Source organism: Grammomys surdaster, unplaced genomic scaffold (assembly GCF_004785775.1).
Source record: "Grammomys surdaster isolate TR1022 unplaced genomic scaffold, NIH_TR_1.0 199, whole genome shotgun sequence".
In the NCBI taxonomy this organism is placed as follows: Eukaryota; Metazoa; Chordata; class Mammalia; order Rodentia; family Muridae; genus Grammomys; species Grammomys surdaster.
Genome location: NW_021604644.1, coordinates 3,749,006 through 3,769,713, shown reverse-complemented (window position 1 = coordinate 3,769,713; position 20,708 = coordinate 3,749,006). Strand labels below are relative to the sequence as shown.

General features: G+C 48.9%; 1 protein-coding gene across 1 annotated transcript in view; it reads right to left on the bottom strand.

Annotated features, from left to right (window-relative positions):
* Shb (SH2 domain containing adaptor protein B) overlaps positions 1 to 20,708 on the bottom strand; it is a 108,737-nt gene that overhangs the window by 32,084 nt on the left and 55,945 nt on the right. Inside the window, exon 3 of the mRNA XM_028770253.1 lies at positions 2,264 to 2,479. Coding sequence (XP_028626086.1) covers positions 2,264 to 2,479 — 216 coding nt within the window. The remainder of the gene's footprint in view (positions 1 to 2,263; positions 2,480 to 20,708) is intronic.

Here is a 20,708-nt window from a genome sequence, read left to right as displayed (position 1 = left end):
GAGGTTTGACAGCCTAGGGTGTCTGCCATCCAACCTGAGTGCTTCCTCATCCCTAATCCTTGGCCTTAGTCTCAGGCCACCTTCTGTGCAGGACCTGCTCATCTTGCAAGGTGTCCCACCAACCTTACTACCTCAAAACACTCAGAAGGAAAGGCGCACCAAGGGCTCACTAAACTGGTGGGATCCAATCTAACTCCCCAAGTTCTAATCCTTAATGAGCTGTGTGCTGCAGGCTCCTGAGGGATGGGAAGACTCCCACTCCCTGGAAGCTAGGGTCACCCCACCCTCTCAGAATATTCTCTACATAGCTGCAGAGCAACCATGGATTCCTGTGGCTTAAGTTCCCAGTGAGACAGGGACAAGAGGGAGGGAGGGAGGGAGACAGACACACATATACAAGTGTGTGTGTGTGTGTGGGGGGGGGTGAGTGCTGGGGGCTTGGATGAAAAGACCCTGTAGTCACCTGCTCAGAGCAGGGTGGCAACCTACAGGCTATAAAGCATCTCTGTTCCACAGACTGGGACCAGCAGCCTCCTTGCCTACACTCATTGGCATTTCTGGGCTTCCAGGGGCATGGGCATGTGCCCAGACCTGCCTACAATCCATGCTCCTGCGGTAGAGTGAGTCTCTGCTCCTCTCCTTCCTCATCACAGCTACAGCGGCCTCCAAAGCTGGAAAGTACGCTCTACGGTCAGGTTCCTCCAGAATGCTGACCATCCTCTGGGTCCTAGTCTCAGTCTTTTCCCCTTCTAAGCCTTTTGGGAATTTGAAAACACAGAAGGGTCCCCACCAGGTTTCTCCAACCAGGTTGAGCATGCAGAATCACAAAAATAGAGCTGTGGAGAGAAGACGGGGAGGTTTAGCTCAGCACACTTCACCTTACATAGCTGTTCCCTAGCGAGCTCCTGATCTGAGAAAAACTGGAGTTGTTACAAGACACCACAGTAATAGCAGGCCTTAGCAGCACTGTCAGTCCCTGAACACTATAGGGCCTCATTGAAGCATGAGTACACACAGATGTACATGCATACCTGTACACGCACTCCTCATGTCCATGTACACTGATACAACATACAGTAGCCACTCAGTAGGGAACTGTGCCCTTCATTCCATGCAGCCACACTTTGGCTCTAGCAACCGGAACCATGATGACACTCAGTCATCCAGTCAGGGTGCTGCAAAGCATCATCATCCTGAGTGGTGTGGCCAATGGCCTCCACCCACTACTGCCTGGAGAGAAAGAAACACACAGAGCATCCACCTTCATCCCAGGAAATGAGAAGGCACCAAAGACGCTTGGGATAGGCACAGATCTGCTCTAGAGCCAAGAGACTTGGTGGGGGACAGGCAGGGCAAGAGTCGGAGTGACACTGACACCAACAATAATAAAACAGTGACAAGAACCAGGAGCAGACTGGGCAACTGTGGGTCCTGAGATTTACTGCCAACTAGCTCTACCTGAGACCAACTACATGGACAGTAGTATATCTGTCTCCAGGCATGAGTAGGTAGGTTCCAGACAGACAGCCCTCCGAGAGATGATGTCCTACTACTTAAGTACTTCCCACTTGAACATCAACACAGATCATGTAGATCTGGCAGAACATGCTCCAACTCTGTGTGTGTATGTGTGTGTGTGTGTGTGTGATGTAGGATCTGACAGAACATGCTCCAACTCTATGTGTGTGTGTTTGCATGCACCAAGGCATATGTGTGGCAATCAGAGGACAATTTGCAAGAAGAATTCTCTTCGTCCATCATGTGGGTCCCCACAATTGAGCTGAGGTCAGCAGGCTTGGTGGTCATCACTGGACCAAGGTGCTAGATTTCTGAGCAGTACATGAGCAATCCATCCAAGACTGCTGGTCTGAGACCAAGCTAAGGAGTGAGGTGCCAGACTAACTCTCCCAGACACCATGAGCCCAAGCATGAGTCAGCACCACAGGCAGGTGTTGGGGTTTCCCCCGTCTTATACTGCCTCCTCACAGGGACTCTGAGGACCGTGCAGGACTGAATGAAACTCCATGAAGCCCAAGGGAGCCAGCTCTGAAGGTGGTGAGATTGGACTGGGAACCCTTCAAAGCCAGACTGGAGTTTCTCTCTGGCCTGGCCTCTTTTCCCTCAGGAACCCGTATTATCTTTGTGGTGCCCAACTCAGCTGGTGTTTAGGCTGGACCCACTTGTCTTCTATTTACTGGACTGGTGCTGAGAGATCTTCAGCAACTGTTCCCAACTGTCCCCCAAGCAGGAACACTGCTCCTACCTGCCAGGGCGGGGATGGTGACCCGGTTCCACTCCCATGGCTGGTCATACTCATCGGCAGGCCTGTCGTCATCCTGGGGTAGCTTGCTCTCCCGCAGCCGAAGGCTCACAGTGCTCTCTGAGTCCGAGTCCACGCTCTGGCCTTCGGGCTCATACGGGGTGTCATACAACTGGATGCCTTTGTGTTGTGACCGGACGCTCTCTTGCCTCTGGAATTCTGCAGGCAAAAAGGAAGGAGACAAGTTGTAGATGTGCAGTCCCCAACAGAGAACAGGTTTGAGGTCAAAGCTACCAGGCAGGGAGGTAGAGCCAGCAGAGACGAGTCCTTCCTATTCCTGGCTGCACTGAGTGCTTTCTCAGCTCTCTGGGTGAGAGCCCTCTTCCTAAGACTGTACCTGTCAAGCCAACAGCAGCTCAACCTAACAGTCTACCCTTGCTCTCTGTCTTACCTGTCTTCAAAGACTGGGCCAACTGTGAACAGGAAGAGGCAAATGTGTTCTGGTTCTGAACAGCCCTCATACCTGACCGATCTTACTTACTGCTGCCATCTTTGAATCCCATTTGCACAGAGCCACATTGGGCCAATGACCCTCCTGTTCCCACCAGGCTCAGAGATTAACTTAAAGAGCCAACATGCGAAGATTCTCCTGGAGAGGTCCTGCCAGGCTACTCTTCAACCCTGTGGAAATGCGTGATGTTTCCTGGCACTCCTACGTCCCAGAGCCCCCTACCCACGCAAGTCAACATGCCAGGGATTGGGAGTTGTGGGAACAGAAGTTGGCTTCTTTTAGGGAGGATGACAGGAACAACCTGATCAGCATCCCTGACAGCAGATAGACATTTCAGTTGCTATTTCTAGGAATGACACACCTACATCACCATGACAGTGACTCAAGGGTAAGAGAAGCTGGGCACAGGGGCCGGGGATGGGCAGAACAGGAACAGAGGGCAGGCACTGGAGCTGACAGCTCTGGCAAGTGGAAGCAGAGGAGGACGGCATCCCCTGTGCTTCACCAGTGTGAGCCAAGGCCCCATTACAAACAGAATAAGCTCACAGTTTGCTTACCTTTCTTTTCCAGGGTCTCACAATGTAGCCCATGGAGTATCTATATGGTCCAGACTAGCCTTGAACTCATGAATTGTATTAAAGGGTCCCGACTCCTCTGCCTCAACCTCCCCGGGGCTAGGATTATAGGCAAGGGTCACCATAGTCGTAAGTAATGACATGTAACAAATCTCCGTTCCCTTGTGCAGATATCACCAACATTCATCTCTAAACCTCTCTCATCTTCACAAACTAAAACTCCGTACCCCACTTTCCCCTCTCCCCGGCCTTTAGAAAAATCCCTCCTACCTTCCTCCCCCCCAACCCCCCGCTCTGAGTCTGACTACTCTGGCCAGTACTTCCCATAAGTAAACCACTATTTGTCCTGCTGTGCCTGGCTTACTGCACCTGGCAATGTGTTTCTAAATTGGGATCACGTGGCAGGACATTTGTTTTCAGGCTGAGTGATGCTTCACGATGTGGACATTCCCCTTGTGGTGTGGTCCCAGGTTCAAGGAGGAAGTGGCAGTAGGCTGCCTACAAAGGGGCGCGGACTGAGGCAGGGATGTGTTAAGGTATGTGTGAACCATGCTCCAAACTGGAAGTCAGTCAGATGCACAAACACGGGCCTGTCAGAGCAGCTGCTGGAACACACCTGAGTGATGGTGCCTTCCCAAGCAGAGCCACTTCAGATCTCTGCTTTGCAAGCCAAGGACCCTCACCCAGATGACAAAGCTCCTCATCTGATGCCCTGATGAAATAGGCCAATGACTGTGCACTGCTCTTCAGTACTGCATTAGCCCGTATGCCAGAATTTCACCAAGTCCCATCCTGATTTCATGGCTTTGGCTCTTTCTAGTACCATTATGTATTTGTTGTTAAATTCATTTTTAAAAAGGAAGTTTCTGTAAATATCCTAGAAGTCATTATCTTGCCAAAATAATAGCTGCTAAACATATCAAGACTGACTGAGAAACAAGCCCACTAGGCTGGAACCACTCTGGTGCCGTGCAGAGGGAGCACGAGGCTAACTTTCTCTCTGTGGAAGGGGGGGGATTTATAATTATAGGGTGAGGGGGGCACAAAGTACTAAAGATAAAATTTCCATTCTCTAGAAAGGGAGAGAATGAGCAGGGAAGCCCTCCCTCTAACTGTGGTTTGTAAGCCATGTAAAGTTATCTCCCAAGAGAAGAAGTCCCCACACTTCTGTACACTGTGGCTTTTATTGGGTTCTGTGGGGCTGTTACGTTTTGAGCACTATGCTTTTCCTTTTCACATACAGAAGAGAGGGAGGGCACCAACTGTAAAGCACCACATTCAACTTTGTAAATTACTTCACAAACCCACTACCTAGGCTACAGGAGGGTCCTTGACATCTCCCTACTGGTTCTGAGAAGACTGAGCCGGGGACTCTGGGGTGCAGCTGATAAAGCTGACCTGGGAAGACCACCTTTTCAGTGAACAATTACTTATCCTAAGGCAGCGGTCCTCAATCTCCCTAATGCTTTGACCCTACAGTTAGTTCCTCATGCTGTGGTGACCCCAACCATAAAACTTCTTTTCATTGCTACTCTGTAACTGTATGTTCTCTTTTTAATGAATCATATTGTAAAATATTGGTTTATGCTGGTCTTAGGCAAATCCTGTGAACAAGTCATCCGACCCCCCAAAGGGTTTGTGATGCACAGGTCGACAACTGTTGTTAAGCAGCTCCTTGGGAAATACCTTGATCCTCCTTCCAGAAACTACTGCAGGCATTCAAATGAATGAGGGTGGGGGGACAAGAACTAGCAGCCAGACATCACGCTGCACCCCAAATTCCTGTCAACCTGTTAAAATCCCAGCTTACAGTGATGGAAGTGCCTGGCAATGCCGCTGTATGCAGTTTAGAGAAGAAACAGGCACACTACGTAACACCAGCCACAAGGAAGATGTGCTGAGGACACATCGGTCACTCGGTCAGAGGGGCTTGTGCAGCACACCTGGTGTAAGGCTGCTCTGGATGCATCTTCTCCTCACTACAGCTGGGTTCATGATGGCAGCTGAGGCTGTCGGGATGCTGGTTTGGTCATTAAAACCACGTCCCCTCTGTGTGACAGGACAGGCTCACATTTTCTTTAGGGCTCAACAACAGGGAATGGTTAAGTAAATCATCACGTTAACCGGATGGAATATTAAGCAATCATAAAAATGATTACTAGGAAGCGAATCCAGCTACATGGGAGCATGCATGTGAGCATGCACGTGAGCTTGCGTTGAGTACAGAAATGTTTGTGTATTAAGAACTTCCTGGACAATTCCTGGCAAGGTGAACACCCACAAAATCCTTACTTGGGATTTACTCAAAACAGCTCAGCACATTTGACCATAACATTTAAACTGAGATGACAGCAATGTCTAAGTACAGACACAGGAACAAAGAGCTGAAAACCCCACAAAGGAAGGTATGTAACCTCCGTGGAGAGGGAACAGACCAGTGCTTAATTAGTTTTCAAAGTTGTTGTGAATAATGAAAATGTAATTAAGACAGAAACACGTGAAAGCAACACTGTGTGTGTTAAGCAGACTGGGCTCTCCAAGGCTAGGCTGTCTGTCAGAAGCAGCCAGGAGCCCAGCCCCTGGGAATGGGTCCATGGGGAGCAGCAGTCTCTCTTATGAGAGGCTGCCAAGAGTGAAAATCAAGGGTTACCACACCAGGTCACCTGGCAGGACATTGTGTTTCCTGCCTAATGATCATGGCACGTCCCCCTTATTAGCCAGGCCCACTGGTGACAGTCCCCAGAAAGATCTAGTGGGAGAGTCAGTACCCATATGTTCTAAGCCACAAGTTATCTGACATCACATCCACTCCTTCAGAGAAAATGATCTTCAATACTGGGTGGCAGGCTGGGATTTCATGCTTTGTAGGCAGCAAGCAGAAACGTTAAACTGACAGCGTGAGGATTTCTCTTGACCCCTGGAGTAGAAAGGTTTTCAAGTAGAATCAGGAAAAAATACAAATAACAAAATAGAAACAAAACCAGATAGATCTTACTTTCCATAGAACCAGAGAATGTTAGACCTGGAAGAGATGCTAAGAGAATTCACCTGTAGAGTTTACCAAGAGAACTGGAGAAGCCAAGATCATAACTGATAATTATGGCAGGAAGGGAGGGGGCAACCAGGACAGGCTGACCTTGCCGCAAACCAGAAGCCTCTTGGAGTGGATGTGCTGAGGGTTAGACCTGAGAGCTGACAAAACAAGCTACAGCTTGTCCTGCACTTACCAACCCTGCTTCCACCTTTAAAATAAGAGCACAGGCCAGGAGACGGTGGCGTACACCTTTAATCCCAACACTTGGGAGGCAGAGGCAGTTGGATCTCTGTGAGTTGGAGGCCAGCCTGGTCTACAGAATACAATCCAGGACAGCCAGGGCTACACAGTAAAACACTGCCTTCAGAAAACAGAACAAAACAAAACAACAACAACAAATCCTTAAACCAGTTTTAAGTTTTCAGTTCCCACAAAACTGAACAGAAGGGGAGAAAGATGTCCCATGTATCCTGTGCCCTAACCGCACAGCTGTCTCCATTATCAGCACACCCACCACAGCAGTGTGCTAACACTGACAGACCGACTCTGATGGCACACCGTTATCAGGCACAGAGCACAGCTTACGTGACTGTGGGTTGACACAGCTATATAATGGTATCACTGCAGTACAGCTGGCATTTCCAGACACTGAATTATCTTTTCTCTGCCTGGTCTCCACGCTTTCCCCCAAATTCTGGCAAATTCCTATCTTTCCCTATCTCTGTAATTTTACCATTTCCAAAATGACACAATAGCAGAATCAGGTAGTACGCAGACTCCTCGGATTAACTTCTTAGTCTAAAACACATTTTAATTTCCTTTATGTTCCTCCCCCCTTTTGAAAGTTTAATAATAGCTCACGTCTTTTCTTTAAGAAGATTTTGAGAGAAGGAAGTTGTTTTGTAAGTGTGGTTGCCTGTGGAGGTCAGATCCACAGGTACCAGATTCCTAGGAGCTGGAGTTGTAGGCAGTTGTGAGCTGCCTGACATGGGTGCTGGGAACTGAACTCAGGTCCTCTGTGAAAGCAGCCAGTGCTCTCTGCTGCTGAGCCTCTCTCCAGTCCTCTCACTTCATAATTTTCAAAAGTACTCTACTGCCTATCATCCATAGCAGGGTATCTTGCCTGCTTCTGGACTTTGGCAATTATAAATAAAGTTGTAAATATCCTTGTTCAACTTCTTTGAGTAAGTACTGAGTAATATGATTGTGTAAGAGAATGTTTACTTTTGGGGAAAATTGCCAAAATAGTAGCTAGGCCATTCTATACTTTCAAACTTCTGAGAAAAGCCTGTTCCTATTTGCTTGGGTGATCTGAAGGGTTAAGGAAGTCCAGGTCATAAGAGAGAACCAAAGAAGGGAGGGAGAAGACAAGAAGAAAGCAGGCTGGACCAGGACAGGCCAAGTGCAGACAGGTGCTTCCTAGAAAGTGAGCGTTAATCTTGACGTGTAAACTCAGCCTCTGTTCCCAGAGGCAATGAGCAAATACGATAATCTTTTCTATATAGATTTGATTTCTAGTATAGTTTTGACACATACGTTTTTTTCTTTCTAATACAGGCAGCCTTCAATGTGTATTGATAGTAGACATATCTAAGTAAAACAAAACAAAAACTCTATACAATATAGTTCATAAAAAGTTATCAGAAAGCGGGGCGGTGGTGGCGCACGCCTTTTAATCCCAGCACTTGGGAGGCAGAGGCAGGCGGATCTCTGAGTTCAAGGCCAGCCTGGTCTACAGAGTTCCAGGACAGCCAGGACTACACAGAGAAACTCTGTCTCGAAAACCCCAAAAAAAAGTTATCAGAAGACTAGAATAAAGTAATTTTGTTTGTTTGTGGAGAACAAGGTCTATGTAGCTCTGGTAGGCCTGGATCTCAGAGATCCACACGCCTCCCCCTCCCTAGTGCTGGGATTAAGGGTGTGCACCATCACACCAAGCCTAAAACATACTTCCCATTACCTTTTCCCTACCCTTCAGGGATCTTTTCCCTTCAAAAGATTGAGTAGCTTCAGTTTTGCACTCCCATCTCAGGTGCACCCGCCTGTCCTCAGTGTCACACTCAGTGTCTCTTGACTCCCAATATGGGAGAAGATGGTGCTCTTCAACAGGAGGGCAGAGGCCCTATCCATAGAGGCAAAGCCCGGGTCCTTGTGAGGCTTTTGGCTAGACACTCTGTGGAAGCCTCAAGAATTCAGACCTGAGATCATGCACAATGGTGTGGTAGAGAAAATTGACACTGGGTAGAGGAGACAAGCCCAGGGCACTGGAGAGACAACAGGTAAGCAAGGGTAGATGAAGCTGCAGGAAGGAGGAGTGGCTCCCCCCACCCCCAAGTACTAAGCTCAGCACCCCTGAGAGTAGACCTTATCCTGGCCTCTGGGCAAGGTGGGCTGGATGGAGTGACGCAGGCTGCAACCTTCCTGGAAACGGCAGTGCTGGCAGTAGCTCTCGACTCTAGCCTTTCCACTCAGGCCTTTCTGAGAATCCACAGGGGTTCTTAAGTCACAGGATGGCAGAGCTCAGTGGGAATACGGTCCTGAGAGGTTTCCATCCCCAACTCCTACTGTCACTCTCAGCCTAAGAAACCTTTCCTCTGCCAGAGATGGGCACCATCAGACCCTGTTACCAGTACCCATCTGAGCTCTCTTCCAGGCTGTGTGGCCATGGGGACACCACGCCTGAGATGCTGGGGCTGCAGGTGGATGAGACTGAGTCTCAGGTAAGGCTAGGAAAGGCTGCATTACTAGAATGGTGTAGCTGCTATGAACCAAGCTGCCTCACGTGGAGCTCTGGGAGAGAAGCACAACTCTGTATCCAGGAGTAGGAAGATTTAGGCCAGAAGACAAAACCGCTGTCAGACTGCTGGGTCTTACAGAGGCCTTGTTTCAGCTCAACTTGGGGCAAGCTGCCTCAGCTTCCTCATCTCTGGGTCGGAGACAACTGCACAAACTTGCAAAGAGGTCAAAAGCATGATGAAGCTATCTATACACATTAAATGATGTCTGATGCAAAGAAAGCACTTCAGGGGTGTGTGCTTTAAATATGCTTGGCCCAGGGAGTGGCCTATTAGGAGGTATAGCCTTGTTGGAGTAGGTGTGGCCTTGCTGGAAGAAGTGTGTCACTGTGGGGATAGGCAATGAGACCTTCCTCCTAACCATGTGGGAGCCAGTCTTCTCCTAGTGGCCTTCAAATGAAGATGTAGAATTCTCAGCTCCTTCTGAACCTTCATGCCTGGACTCTGCTATGCTCCTGCCTTGAAAATAGACTGAGGGGGGCTGGTGAGATGGCTTAGTGGTTAAGAGCACTGGCTGCTCTTCCAGAGGTCATGGGTTCAAATCCCAGTAACCACATGGTGGCTCACAACCATCTGTAATGATCTCTGGTACCCTCTTGTGGGGTGTCTGAAGACAGCTACAGTGTACTTACATATAATAAATAAATAAAAAAATAAAAAAAAAAGAAAATAGACTGAACCGTCAAGACCCCACTCCACGTCCTCTGAGACTGCCCTTTAATTCCACAGCTTCAGTGATTCGCTTGCTACAATTGGACAGGTTGGTCCCACCACAGAACCTTTAAAGAAGAGCCTCAGCACCAACCTCTTAATCAGTTTCTACTTCTGACTCCATACTTCCAATTTCAGAATGCCACTACTCTGGCATTCTGAGGCCCCGCTGGTCCACCTGTGCAGGAGCCAAGCTCCGTAGCACTGCAGCAAGTGGTGTGAGATCCTGATATGCCCAATTATCACAGTGCACACACGGGGAATCTGAGACCTGGAGAAGCAGGGGAGAGGCCTGAAGAAGACCCCATACTCCTGGACCAGCATTCTTCCCGTCCCTCCCAGATGCTTTCTGACATCTCTTTCATCAGCCTGTCTTGTTCTCATCTCTGGGAAGCAGGGCAGGCCTCTGTGGTGTTAAAAGCACATCCAGCACCTCGACCAAGTGAACTCCAAGGGAGTGGCAGCCAGCTGCTTCTAATTAGACGTACAGCTGAAACCCGGCCTGGTGCCAGGGTACCACATCAAAGGGACAGAAGGCTTCCTCCTCATCCGAACTATGTAACACCTGCCAGAGCAAGACCCTCCCCACTGAGACACTTGCCCAGGCATTTAGAGTTCAGGTGTCCTAGGAGGCTGCAGGTGAGCAGCCTGAGTCTTTTGGGTTGTGATCTGATAGGGCAGGCCAGCTCAGAGACAAAACCTGGAGACAGTCTAACCCTACATACAGGTTCCTTGTCCCCCTCCTCTACTGAGCTCCATTTCCAGAGCTATACAGAGCTAGGAAGCTGACAACTAGTTAGGCTTCTTTTGGCGTCTCCTTCATAGGTGTGCATAGAAATGCCCAAGCAGCAGAGGCAGGACTTTGCAAAGCAGGGGTGTGAACCCACACAATGATCTCCGGAGTTAGCAAGCCTGCACCTGCTCTTTTGTGTTCATCCCAGGGGAGATGAACCGGCCCAGTCTGAAGCCAGCAGGGGGTCCAGTGTGCTGCCATTCCTTGGTTATTTGTCTGGTGACAGTCTTCTTGTGAGCCCCTCTAGGGAAGGCCTGGAGTACCAGAGCTTTTAGTGACTGCCTTTATGTGTGGAGGCCTAGGGTACAGATGCACTGGGTGAGGGGTGCCAAGGATGGGTTTCCTTCTAAAAGGAACAATACCATTCTTTTCCAAGATTTGTGTGTGTGTGTGTGTGTGTGTGTATGCGCGCGCGCGTGTGCGTGTGTATGCATGTATAAGTGTATGTGCATGTATGTGTGTGCATAAAGGCACCTGTATCAAAAGAGGCTGTTGAATCCCCCATGTACACACACCTCTTGTACTCCCTCCAACATCAAAAGAGGGTGTTGGAGCCCTTGGTGAACTCATGGGAAGCAGGAATATCAAGGCATCCCCACTGTGATGGCTACTCCCGGTTGTCAACCTGACTACATCTGGAATGAACTACAATCCAGAAATGGAGGGCACAACTGTGATCCAGATCTTGAGGCTGGAAAATACAGGCTTCTGATCTGGATCTTGAGGCATAGTAGCCATGAAAAACTTAGGCCCAAGCAAGGTAGTATATCCCTTTAATCATAGGAGACTGAGGCAAGCAGATCTGAGTTCAAAGCCAACCTGGGACAAAGCAAGTACCAGGCCACACCGTCTGCTGAAGACCTTCATAAGGACATTGAAAGAAGGAAGATTCTCTCTTCTTCGCCTGCTTGTACTTACTTGTCAGCACATCTGTTGGAACCTACTTCTACAGAAGACCAGCTGGAACAACTAGCCCCATGGGACTGAACAACTACTAGATTTTTGGACTTCCTATCCATAGTTGTCCATTGTTAGACCACAAACTGTAAGTCATTACAATAAATTCCCTTAATATATAGAGACACTTCCTAAGTTCTGTGACTCTAGAGAACCCTGATTAATACAACCATTTACCATCGATTTTATTTAATTATTTGCTTCTAGGCACAATCCTGGGAGTTGGGTGAGTGCTCCTTATCCCAAGACACAGACAAGAGTAATACATGCCAAAATCCAGAAATTAAAAGTCTACAACTGTTTGAGTGCTGACATGATTCCGCAGCAGGTCTCATGCTATAGGCTACAGCCAAAATGCAGGCACGCTGAAGTTGCATATACAGCTATTTTTAGATTATTGCCAGTAGATGTGTATAACATATGTAACTTTCCTGTGTACACTTGGGACCCAATACATGGAAATATCCCCCAAATCCAGAAAACATCATCCTCAGACCAACCCTGAGAGGATGGGCTAGGCATTCCCGGGCTCCCATACTGCAGAAAGAGGCCAGGGCCCAGCAGGGACCCATCAGTCTGCCAGCAGAGGCAGACAGGACAGCCCTGGTGCAGAGCACCTGTGCCCCTCTGGGGCACTCTTCCAGTCTACTGAGCACAATAAAGTCTGGCTTCCAGAGGGACCTAAGGCCACTCTCTAATGTGATAAAGCCAGGAGGGAATGGGCTTTAATGCTAGACCAGTCAGAGCTACAGCCCTCATCCTTATGAAGCGAGTCCTCACATGTCCTCCGAGAGAGGCTCAGAGCCAGCTTTAGAAGAGCCATGGGACCATCCTGAGCTGACACGGAGTCTATAGCTTACTGTTGTAGGGTACGGTGTGGAAGACAACATACAATTATACAGTAACGCCACTCTGAGTACTGGGTGCCAGGTCTGTTGATCACAGTACATCCAGTTTCTCTTAATTCCGACAACTAGGAGGTAGTAATTCACAGACCTGCCTATTTTACCATTGCCACCGAGTGAGGATAGGTAGAGGCACCTGGCTCCAGAGCTCATGTTCTCAACCCTTGGTCATCTGTTCCAGAAGTCGGTGTTCCTCCTAAATTCCACTAGGTGCAGAAATAACATGAACTGAAGTCAGCAAGAGACACAAGCCCTGGGAGAACCAGGTACTGCCAAACTGAATGACCAGACACACTACCTTCCTGCCTCTGGCTGACAAGTCTATCAATCAGGATGAGAGGATATATCCCAATGGGCCCCACCCAAGCCCCAAGCCTTGAGGACTATCTGGCAAAGCCATATGCGAGTGCCTACAGGCATCATTAGGATCAGCCTTGAAGGAAAACAAGGACAGTCTCATGAGGCAGACTTGTCTACCAGGGGGCCATTCTGTACTTTCTAGATGCCACAAAGACAGCCAACCCATGTGCTGGTCCTCAGTCCTGCAGCCCTAAGCTGGCAACTACAAACTGACAGCAGGCACAGAGGCTTCCTTCCAGAGCTGCCAGGAGCCTCTTCTGGCTGCTGGTCCCAGTCACCTAACCTAGGCACCCTGCCAGGCTTCCCAGACACACTGGTCAAACCCCAACTGTCCTTGGGCTCCTTAGAGGGTCACTGCCTCATGCTGAGGGAAAGTGGCTGGCTTCATGCCCTATGCCCAGTACAGCTGTCCGATGGAAGCGACCTGGTGAGACCTGGCAGAAACTCTGCCTAGCCTTCCTCATGAAAGAAGAATTAATTCCTCCTGGGACTGACAGATAACCTCAGCCTTCTGGACAGAAACAGTGAGGCTGCTGGCCCAGGACCAGCCTGGCGCTCTGCTTGCCAGTCCTTTGGAGCTGAGATTCCTCTTAGGCGAGGGAAGAAGGTTAAGAAGATGTTCTTTCTCACTTTGGAGTCCCTCAGCCTGGTTTCTCAGGGCACCCTGGAGGCTCACATAAGGACTTCCTGTTCTAGAGCTGTGGCTTCAGCCCAGGAGACCACCAGCCTACCCAGTCAGGATCCTCATCTAGCTCAAGAATGATGGCCAGCCAAAGTCCAACCCAAACTTAGCAAAATAACAGGCTGAAGAGAGTCCCTTGTTCTACCCCGCATTCCTCAGTTCAGAACACCCTCTGCACTGCTGTGTTCGTAACAGCCACCAACTGCAGAATGAGCCACCATATGCATTTAGTGGGTGAGGTCAACTCTTGAGCGAGGGGTTTTACCGTCCCCTCCCTCAGCTCTTCCAGCTCTGCTGTCACCAATTGTGTTTTTCAGTCACAGCACAACTGACCCAGTAAGGGGAGAGGGAATCGGAAGGAGGACTGGAGAGCCATGAACCTCAAAGCTTCCATTGCCCAGGTTGGTTTCCAGTGGGCCCCCTTCCACCAACAGCTCGAATAGACCACTCTGCACAGCCATCCTAAGAACTATATGAGGAAAAGCACTCAGCAGAAATAAAGCAGAAGAAACCAAATGGTGGCCCCACCTTGGGGTCCTGCAGAGACCTATCTGCAGGACCCCAAGATGGGAAGTATCATCTATTTCTGGAACTCAAAGCAGAGGCCCTAGGAGACAGGAAACAAAGACAGCCTTCTTCCTCCTTACTTTTGAATTGCTCCTTGGAGTGAACCTGCCTGAAATGACCTGACCCCTGGGCCAAGTGCAAGTTTCTGCTTGGTTTTGGTCATGGATACGTGAACCCTGTGGGCTGCTACAGACAGCGAGGAACTCAAAGATAAATCCAACAAAGGCAATGGAGTCTCTGCTCCACCCATGGGGGGCCTTAAGACTGCTGACATCTAGCAATACAGAAGCTCAGATCCTCCCCCTACCCCTTCTGCTGAGGGCTGGGTTCAAGTCTAATCCATCTTGATACTTGCCTAAGACTCCTACCTAACACAGAAATCCTGCTCTGCAGATGGTCCAAAAATACAAGCTGAGGAAACAACATAAACAAACAAGTCTGCTACAGATTCAGAATTTAGCACAGAAAAAAGGTATTTTTAAGATACTTGTCTAGAAAAGAAATAGTACTAGCAGACTGCTGGAGGGAGCATAAACAGAAGATGGCCTTTTCAGAGGTAAGCTTGGTAGATTTAACAAGTATTCATCACCACATGGCCTGAAGTTTATTTCTAAAAATACCTACACCCATAGGCAGAAATAAACGAACTTGGATGTTCACCGTGAACGGAGTGACAAAAGGCACTGTGCTCCAGTCACCTGATAGAGTCATCTACAGGAACTAATGACCCCAGACAAGATCTGTGACCAGCCAGCATGTCCGTAGAAAAGAATGTTTTTGCACATGTGAATACGTATGGATGACTCTTGTAAGCAAGTGAGGAAAAACCAAAAGAATGTGTGAACTGGGCCTGTGCAATGGGTTCAGCAAGAGAGGATGCCCTCCAAGATCCCGGGACCCAGGAAGTAGGAGAGAATCTCCTACAGGTCGTTGTCTGACCTGCAAATGTGTATGTGCATGCTCACATACATACATACAATATACATACACATACATACACACAATATACACATACACACATGCACGCACACCAAGTCAGGCACCAAACACACATATACAAAGACATGCACACACACAAATAAATAATCTCTAAAAATAAAAAGAATAGATTTTACTTTAAGAGGAGATACAGATCATTGAACTGGGGAGACGGCAAAGAACATTCACTATGCAAGAAATATAAGGACCTGAGTTAGAGCCCTCGGCACCCATGAGAAAACTGTGCTTGTAATCCTGGCATTGGGGACAGAGGCAGATGGACCAGAGCTTGCTGACAGCCCTCCCAGTCTCCAGGCTGAGTTTCAAGTAATAAGGTAGAGAATACCTGGTATCCTCCTCCGCCCTCCTCCTGTTATACAGGCATGCACATACCATGCACAAAAAAGAACATACAATCATTAGCCATCCTTGTCCCAGAAGAGACAGTTTTCATTTTTCACTGTATGTTTGAACACTGATTTTTTTTTTTTTAAACACTAGGCACACACCATTCTTTGGCCCATCCTTCTCAGGACTGGGTCTCACTATGTAGTGCAGCTAACTATCTACCTCCACCTTCATCACTTCAGCACTGTTTCAAACAAATGCCACCATATCTGGTTACCACATGAGTGTGGGGCATTCTAACTCAGGCCCTTATGATTGAGTGGTAGGCATTTTAATGACCAAGCCATCTCCCTCACCCCTGTACTTGATTTCACAGTCCAGACTGGCCTACGTGGTGGTTCACTTTAACTGGCAACTTGACATAACATAGAAATGCCTGGAAGAAAGAGAGTTTCAATGAGGGATTGTCTACGCTGGGTTTGTATACAGGGAACTGTTTTAATTAAGTTAACTGATGTCGGAAAACCCAGCCTACTGTTGGTGGCACCATTCCTTAGGCAGGGCTTCCTGCACTGTGAGAGTGGAGAAATTACTAAGCAAAAGCAGGAGGGCAAGACAATAAGCACGGGCATGTTTATTTCTCCCTATTATAAACATAACACAATTAGCTGTTTTAAGTTTCTGTTGCCTTGGTTTGCTCAGGATGGACTATAACCTGGAATTAGGATAAAATAAACATTTTCTACCGGAAGTTGTTTTTTGACCAGGGTATTTTATTACAGCAACAGAAACGACAACACTTTATGCCTAAGCACCCCCAGTACTAAGATGACACCATGTGCGACCACACACAGCTCCACAGCTCCACAGACAGACTAAAGGATACAACATAATTAAGTCATCGACTGTGGTCTGATGGCAAGTGTCATCTGTGGGATGCCTCTGGCCAGAATCAAATGTCATGAACACTGTAGACAGAATTAGGGCCCAGAAGCATGTCACTGCACACATGTACACACAGGCTCACACTCTCTAGGTTCTCCAGCAGCCACCGTATACATTTCTACTCACGTATGTACATTATGTGTGAGTGTTGCAGACCACCACTGGAGACAGGGTGAGTGACAGCTGACGTGACTTTAGTAAAAAGACAAGGAGTGCGTGCTACAAGCAGGTGCTCAAGATTTGCTAAAGCCACTGCCTCTTCCTTTCTTCTAGAGTTGAATGAAGCTTAGTGCTTACCTCATGGATTGAGTAGTGTGACCTAGTGAATAAGAACCAAGGGTAGGGTAGGGTGGGATGTGGAGGAATGTGTATTTGTGTGTGTGAAGAGTGTGTGTGTGTGTGTGAGTGTGTGTGAGAGAGAGAGTGAGTGTGTGTGAGGGAGGGGTGTTTATGCACTCGAGCGCACGCTAAATTAGAAGAAAAGGAAAGTCAGGAAGAAAAACAAGCTATGCTAAAAATAAGACAGTTCCAGAACCATTGCCAGACAGAAAACATATGCTCAGCTTGGGGAGGGGGCAGAGTGGGACAGAACATAGAATAGGAAGTTCCCACCTAAAAATAACTGGGTGGCTGGATGTGGACTCAACACTGAGAAACAAGGCGCGTGAGCCATGAGCCTGGGGGGGGGAAGTCATGCTAGCACACGGGAGCACGGCTCTGGAAGCTCAGCTCTCTCCCAGCTTCCTGCTGACAGAGGACTGGGGTCAACCCTCAGCTCAGATCCCAAAGCTTACAGGAACCTCACAATATGAAGGCTTGTCTGAGGCTGAGAACTAGCAGGTGGAGGATGGGGTGAAGGACGTACGAATGCAGGCTGGATGGAGGTCAGGAGCCTGGCCAGCTCCATAGCGGACTGCATACATCCCTGACCCCTCTGCAGCTTCCTGATCTTCACAGTGACCAAGCTTAGCGGCCTGCTAACCTTGTAGCTCACTCAGTTACTGAACGTTCCTTTTATAAATGGTTCTCTTTTGACTGCTGAAACGCTACAACAGAAGCAAGCAGAAGGTATGCTGGGTACATGGTGTGACCTCAGCAAGCCCTCCAACCTCTCTGGGCTTCCAGGAGCTCACAACTAGATGACATGAGCAGGCCTCGGTGAGTAAGAAATAAGGTACAAGAGGAATGGAGGGAGGCATCTCTTCTGTCCTGCGTCTTCACTGGGTATGTACTGCTGTGGGGATCTAACCCAAGGAAGCCCGTGTGCATGCTAAGACAGCACTCCGCTGCACTGTACCTCTCACCCAGCCTCCAACCTTGCTCATGACAGAACAGATTCAGTACAAGTCAAACAACTAAGCTCTCCCCGATATGGAATATGGAGGTAACTCTAGATATCCGTGGATACACACTCTGGAGCTAGAGTCAACCCCCGGCTCTGCAGTATACCAGCTCATGACTTGAGGGGCCTGCCCCAGTGGAGTCCTGTAGGCTCAGTTGTGGAATGGGGAGAAAATTAATATCGACTTCATGCGGGTGTTATAAAATAAAAGCAGACAAAGGATATAAAAGAGGCTTGTAAACCATAAAACCTTGTGCAGATGTTACACATTAGGGAGGGATAGACACACACGGGCAGAGTCCCACAACCTCGTTCCTAACTGACATCTGGTACACATGACTCACAGTCAGTCGGCTTGGTTCAAGTCCACAGGAGAAGGCAAGCCATTTTATATTGGACAGAGCTTTTTTTGATAAAGTCAACTTCAACCCCACAATTCACTTTATTCTATAGCCGCCTCTCCCCAAAAGGCAATTCTGCATGATCCTACCAAAGTTTTGAGAAGACACAAGCTGGTTCCCCAGGTTCAAAAAAGTTTGACAGTTCTGCAGCAAAGCAGGCCCGCACCCACGTGGAAGGAGCACCTTGGCGGTGCATCTCTAGCCCGCTGTCTGGAGCCAAGCCTCTCTTCCTCAGTGCTTCGTTAAGTACATCATCTGCTGGCGTTTGGCTTGTTTCCCTGAGCTGGGAACCTCAACCACTGATGTGCTATGACAGCTGAGTGCTGCTGCCAGACGAGCTTCCTCACTCGGCACTGAGGAGGCTGGGGCTGGCCAGAGCCTGAGGGGAGGGCGGCAGCTGTCATGGTGCAGCTGCTACCTCACAGGCTCTCGCAGGCTCACCCTGTGGATTTCACTCACGTCCCCCTGACAAAGAGGCACCGGCCACAGGCCACATGACCAAAGGCTCTGGTTCATCTTCCTCCTGCTGCAGAGACAAAGAGATGAGGGGACCCCCCCCCCAACACACACACCTCTGTCACCAAGCACCTTTAAATTCCTGGGTGCAGAGTGCCTTTTTATCATAGATGCCTACTGCCACCAGACTCAACAGCTCAACCATCTGCCCCCTGCCCTGACTAAGAAGCACCTCTGCTTTTCCAAATCTTACCTCCAGTCCCGAGAGAGCTGGCTGGGCACCTGCCAGTCGGCAAAAAGGCAGTGGTCACATCATGTGCCAAGCTTTGAGGCATGACAGACCCTTGGCGATCTTGCTGGGGAGTCTCCTACTAGCCTTCCTCCACTGGGGGAGGCTCTTGTCTAGTCTGCTTTTATCACAGACAATGTCGAATACATTAATAAAAGAAAGCATCACATGAGAAGCCAGGGAGCCAAGAAAAAGAGGGGGGAAGGGATTTAGAAACCTCACAAACCCCTGCAAGGGGCCCACATTACAGGCTGACTGAACTGGCCAGTGCTGTACCACACCTACACACCCCATAAGGGTCACTGACTGCCACCAGGGTCCTCGAGTGTACTCTGCTCTACCTTCCAGAAGAACAGAGTAGGACAGATTACTACAAGACCCAAATCTCCATCTCAGGCAGATGTCATTCAGCACTCAGTTGGTTCCCATCCAGCAGCTCCATACAATAAGTCAAACCGCTCTGGGGGCTTTAATTTGCAACTAGTTCCTCTTATAGGTTCAACAGGAAGCTCCTGCCCCATGCTGTTTGGAGACCCTAGACAAGTCAGACAACATGTAATGGCTGTTTTGAGAAATGTCCAAGCTACCATGTTGTGTGCCCTACGCTAGTGAGGGGCCACAGGTGGGAGCAGGGCGAGCAGCCACCCGCTGCAGCTGAGTCCACCTGTCCACAGGGCTGGACTGAACACCTGAACTCCAGGGAACTGAGCTTCCCTTGACACCCTGAGTGAAGCTTTCTGAAATTTGTAGGCTCGGCTGGGCTTATGCTGAAGTCTGTTCTTAGGTACACTGGTCTTGAAGCTTGCCTGATTCATACACGGAGGGTCCCAGATTCCAAACTTCAAAGCATGCAGAATCCATGATCAGACGTCATGGGCCTGTGTAACTTCAAGAGCAGTACTTACATAAAGTGGCAGCTGGCTGAAAATAAACCTAAGTCAGTAAACACTTGTATGTGGATCTACAACCCTTATCTCCAGGACACTGGTTGGCTTCTCCAGCCCTTTAACACTAGAGAGACTCTGAGTGATAGCCTCAGGGTGGCCACTGACAGGGCTGCTCTAAGTCAAGGTCAGCACCCACTCCCACCCACCAACATGACTTTCCCTCTCAGCTCTTCTTTTCAACATGTCAAGCTTCCAAGTCTAGCTTAGATGTCACCTTCTGCACGTGCCATCCCTGATCCTCTTGGGGAGGTCAACTGTCCCTTTGGTTCTAGAACTAGCACTGAGCACTGCTCCATTCTGGTATCACCTACTCACCCAAGGTTCTATGACGTTTGAGGTGCTGGCTTTAAAAACTGCCATGTGACTGACTGTGAATGTGACTCCTAGGCCTGGACTAGTTTGGGGGAGTGGAGCTCTATGAGGATCATGCCATATGACCCAGTGCCCACCTGCTATCAGCAGAAGTCTGGTGAGCTTAATAATGCAACCCAGGGGAAAGACTGGTGGAATGAATTTGGGGGATGGGGTACAGAAAGATGAAGGTTCAGCAATTTCAGACTACCTCAGGGTGAAGCCCAAATCCCTGTAAGAGGGATTAGAAAGTCCTGGTCACTGGACATGCTGGCAGCCACATGTCCTCATAAACCTGTAGCTATGGCCACACGGCACCAGGGGTGGGTGCCTTAGTCCACCTTTGGCTAGACTGTTGTCACTCCTATACATCTGTCGTTTGTTCTTCTCAACACAGGTCCCATAGCCACATGACCTCCAAGACTCAGCTCTGATGTCAGTCAGGCCTACAAAGGCACTGGTAAGTCCTGAGGGCCATCATGATGGTACATTCTTCTACAA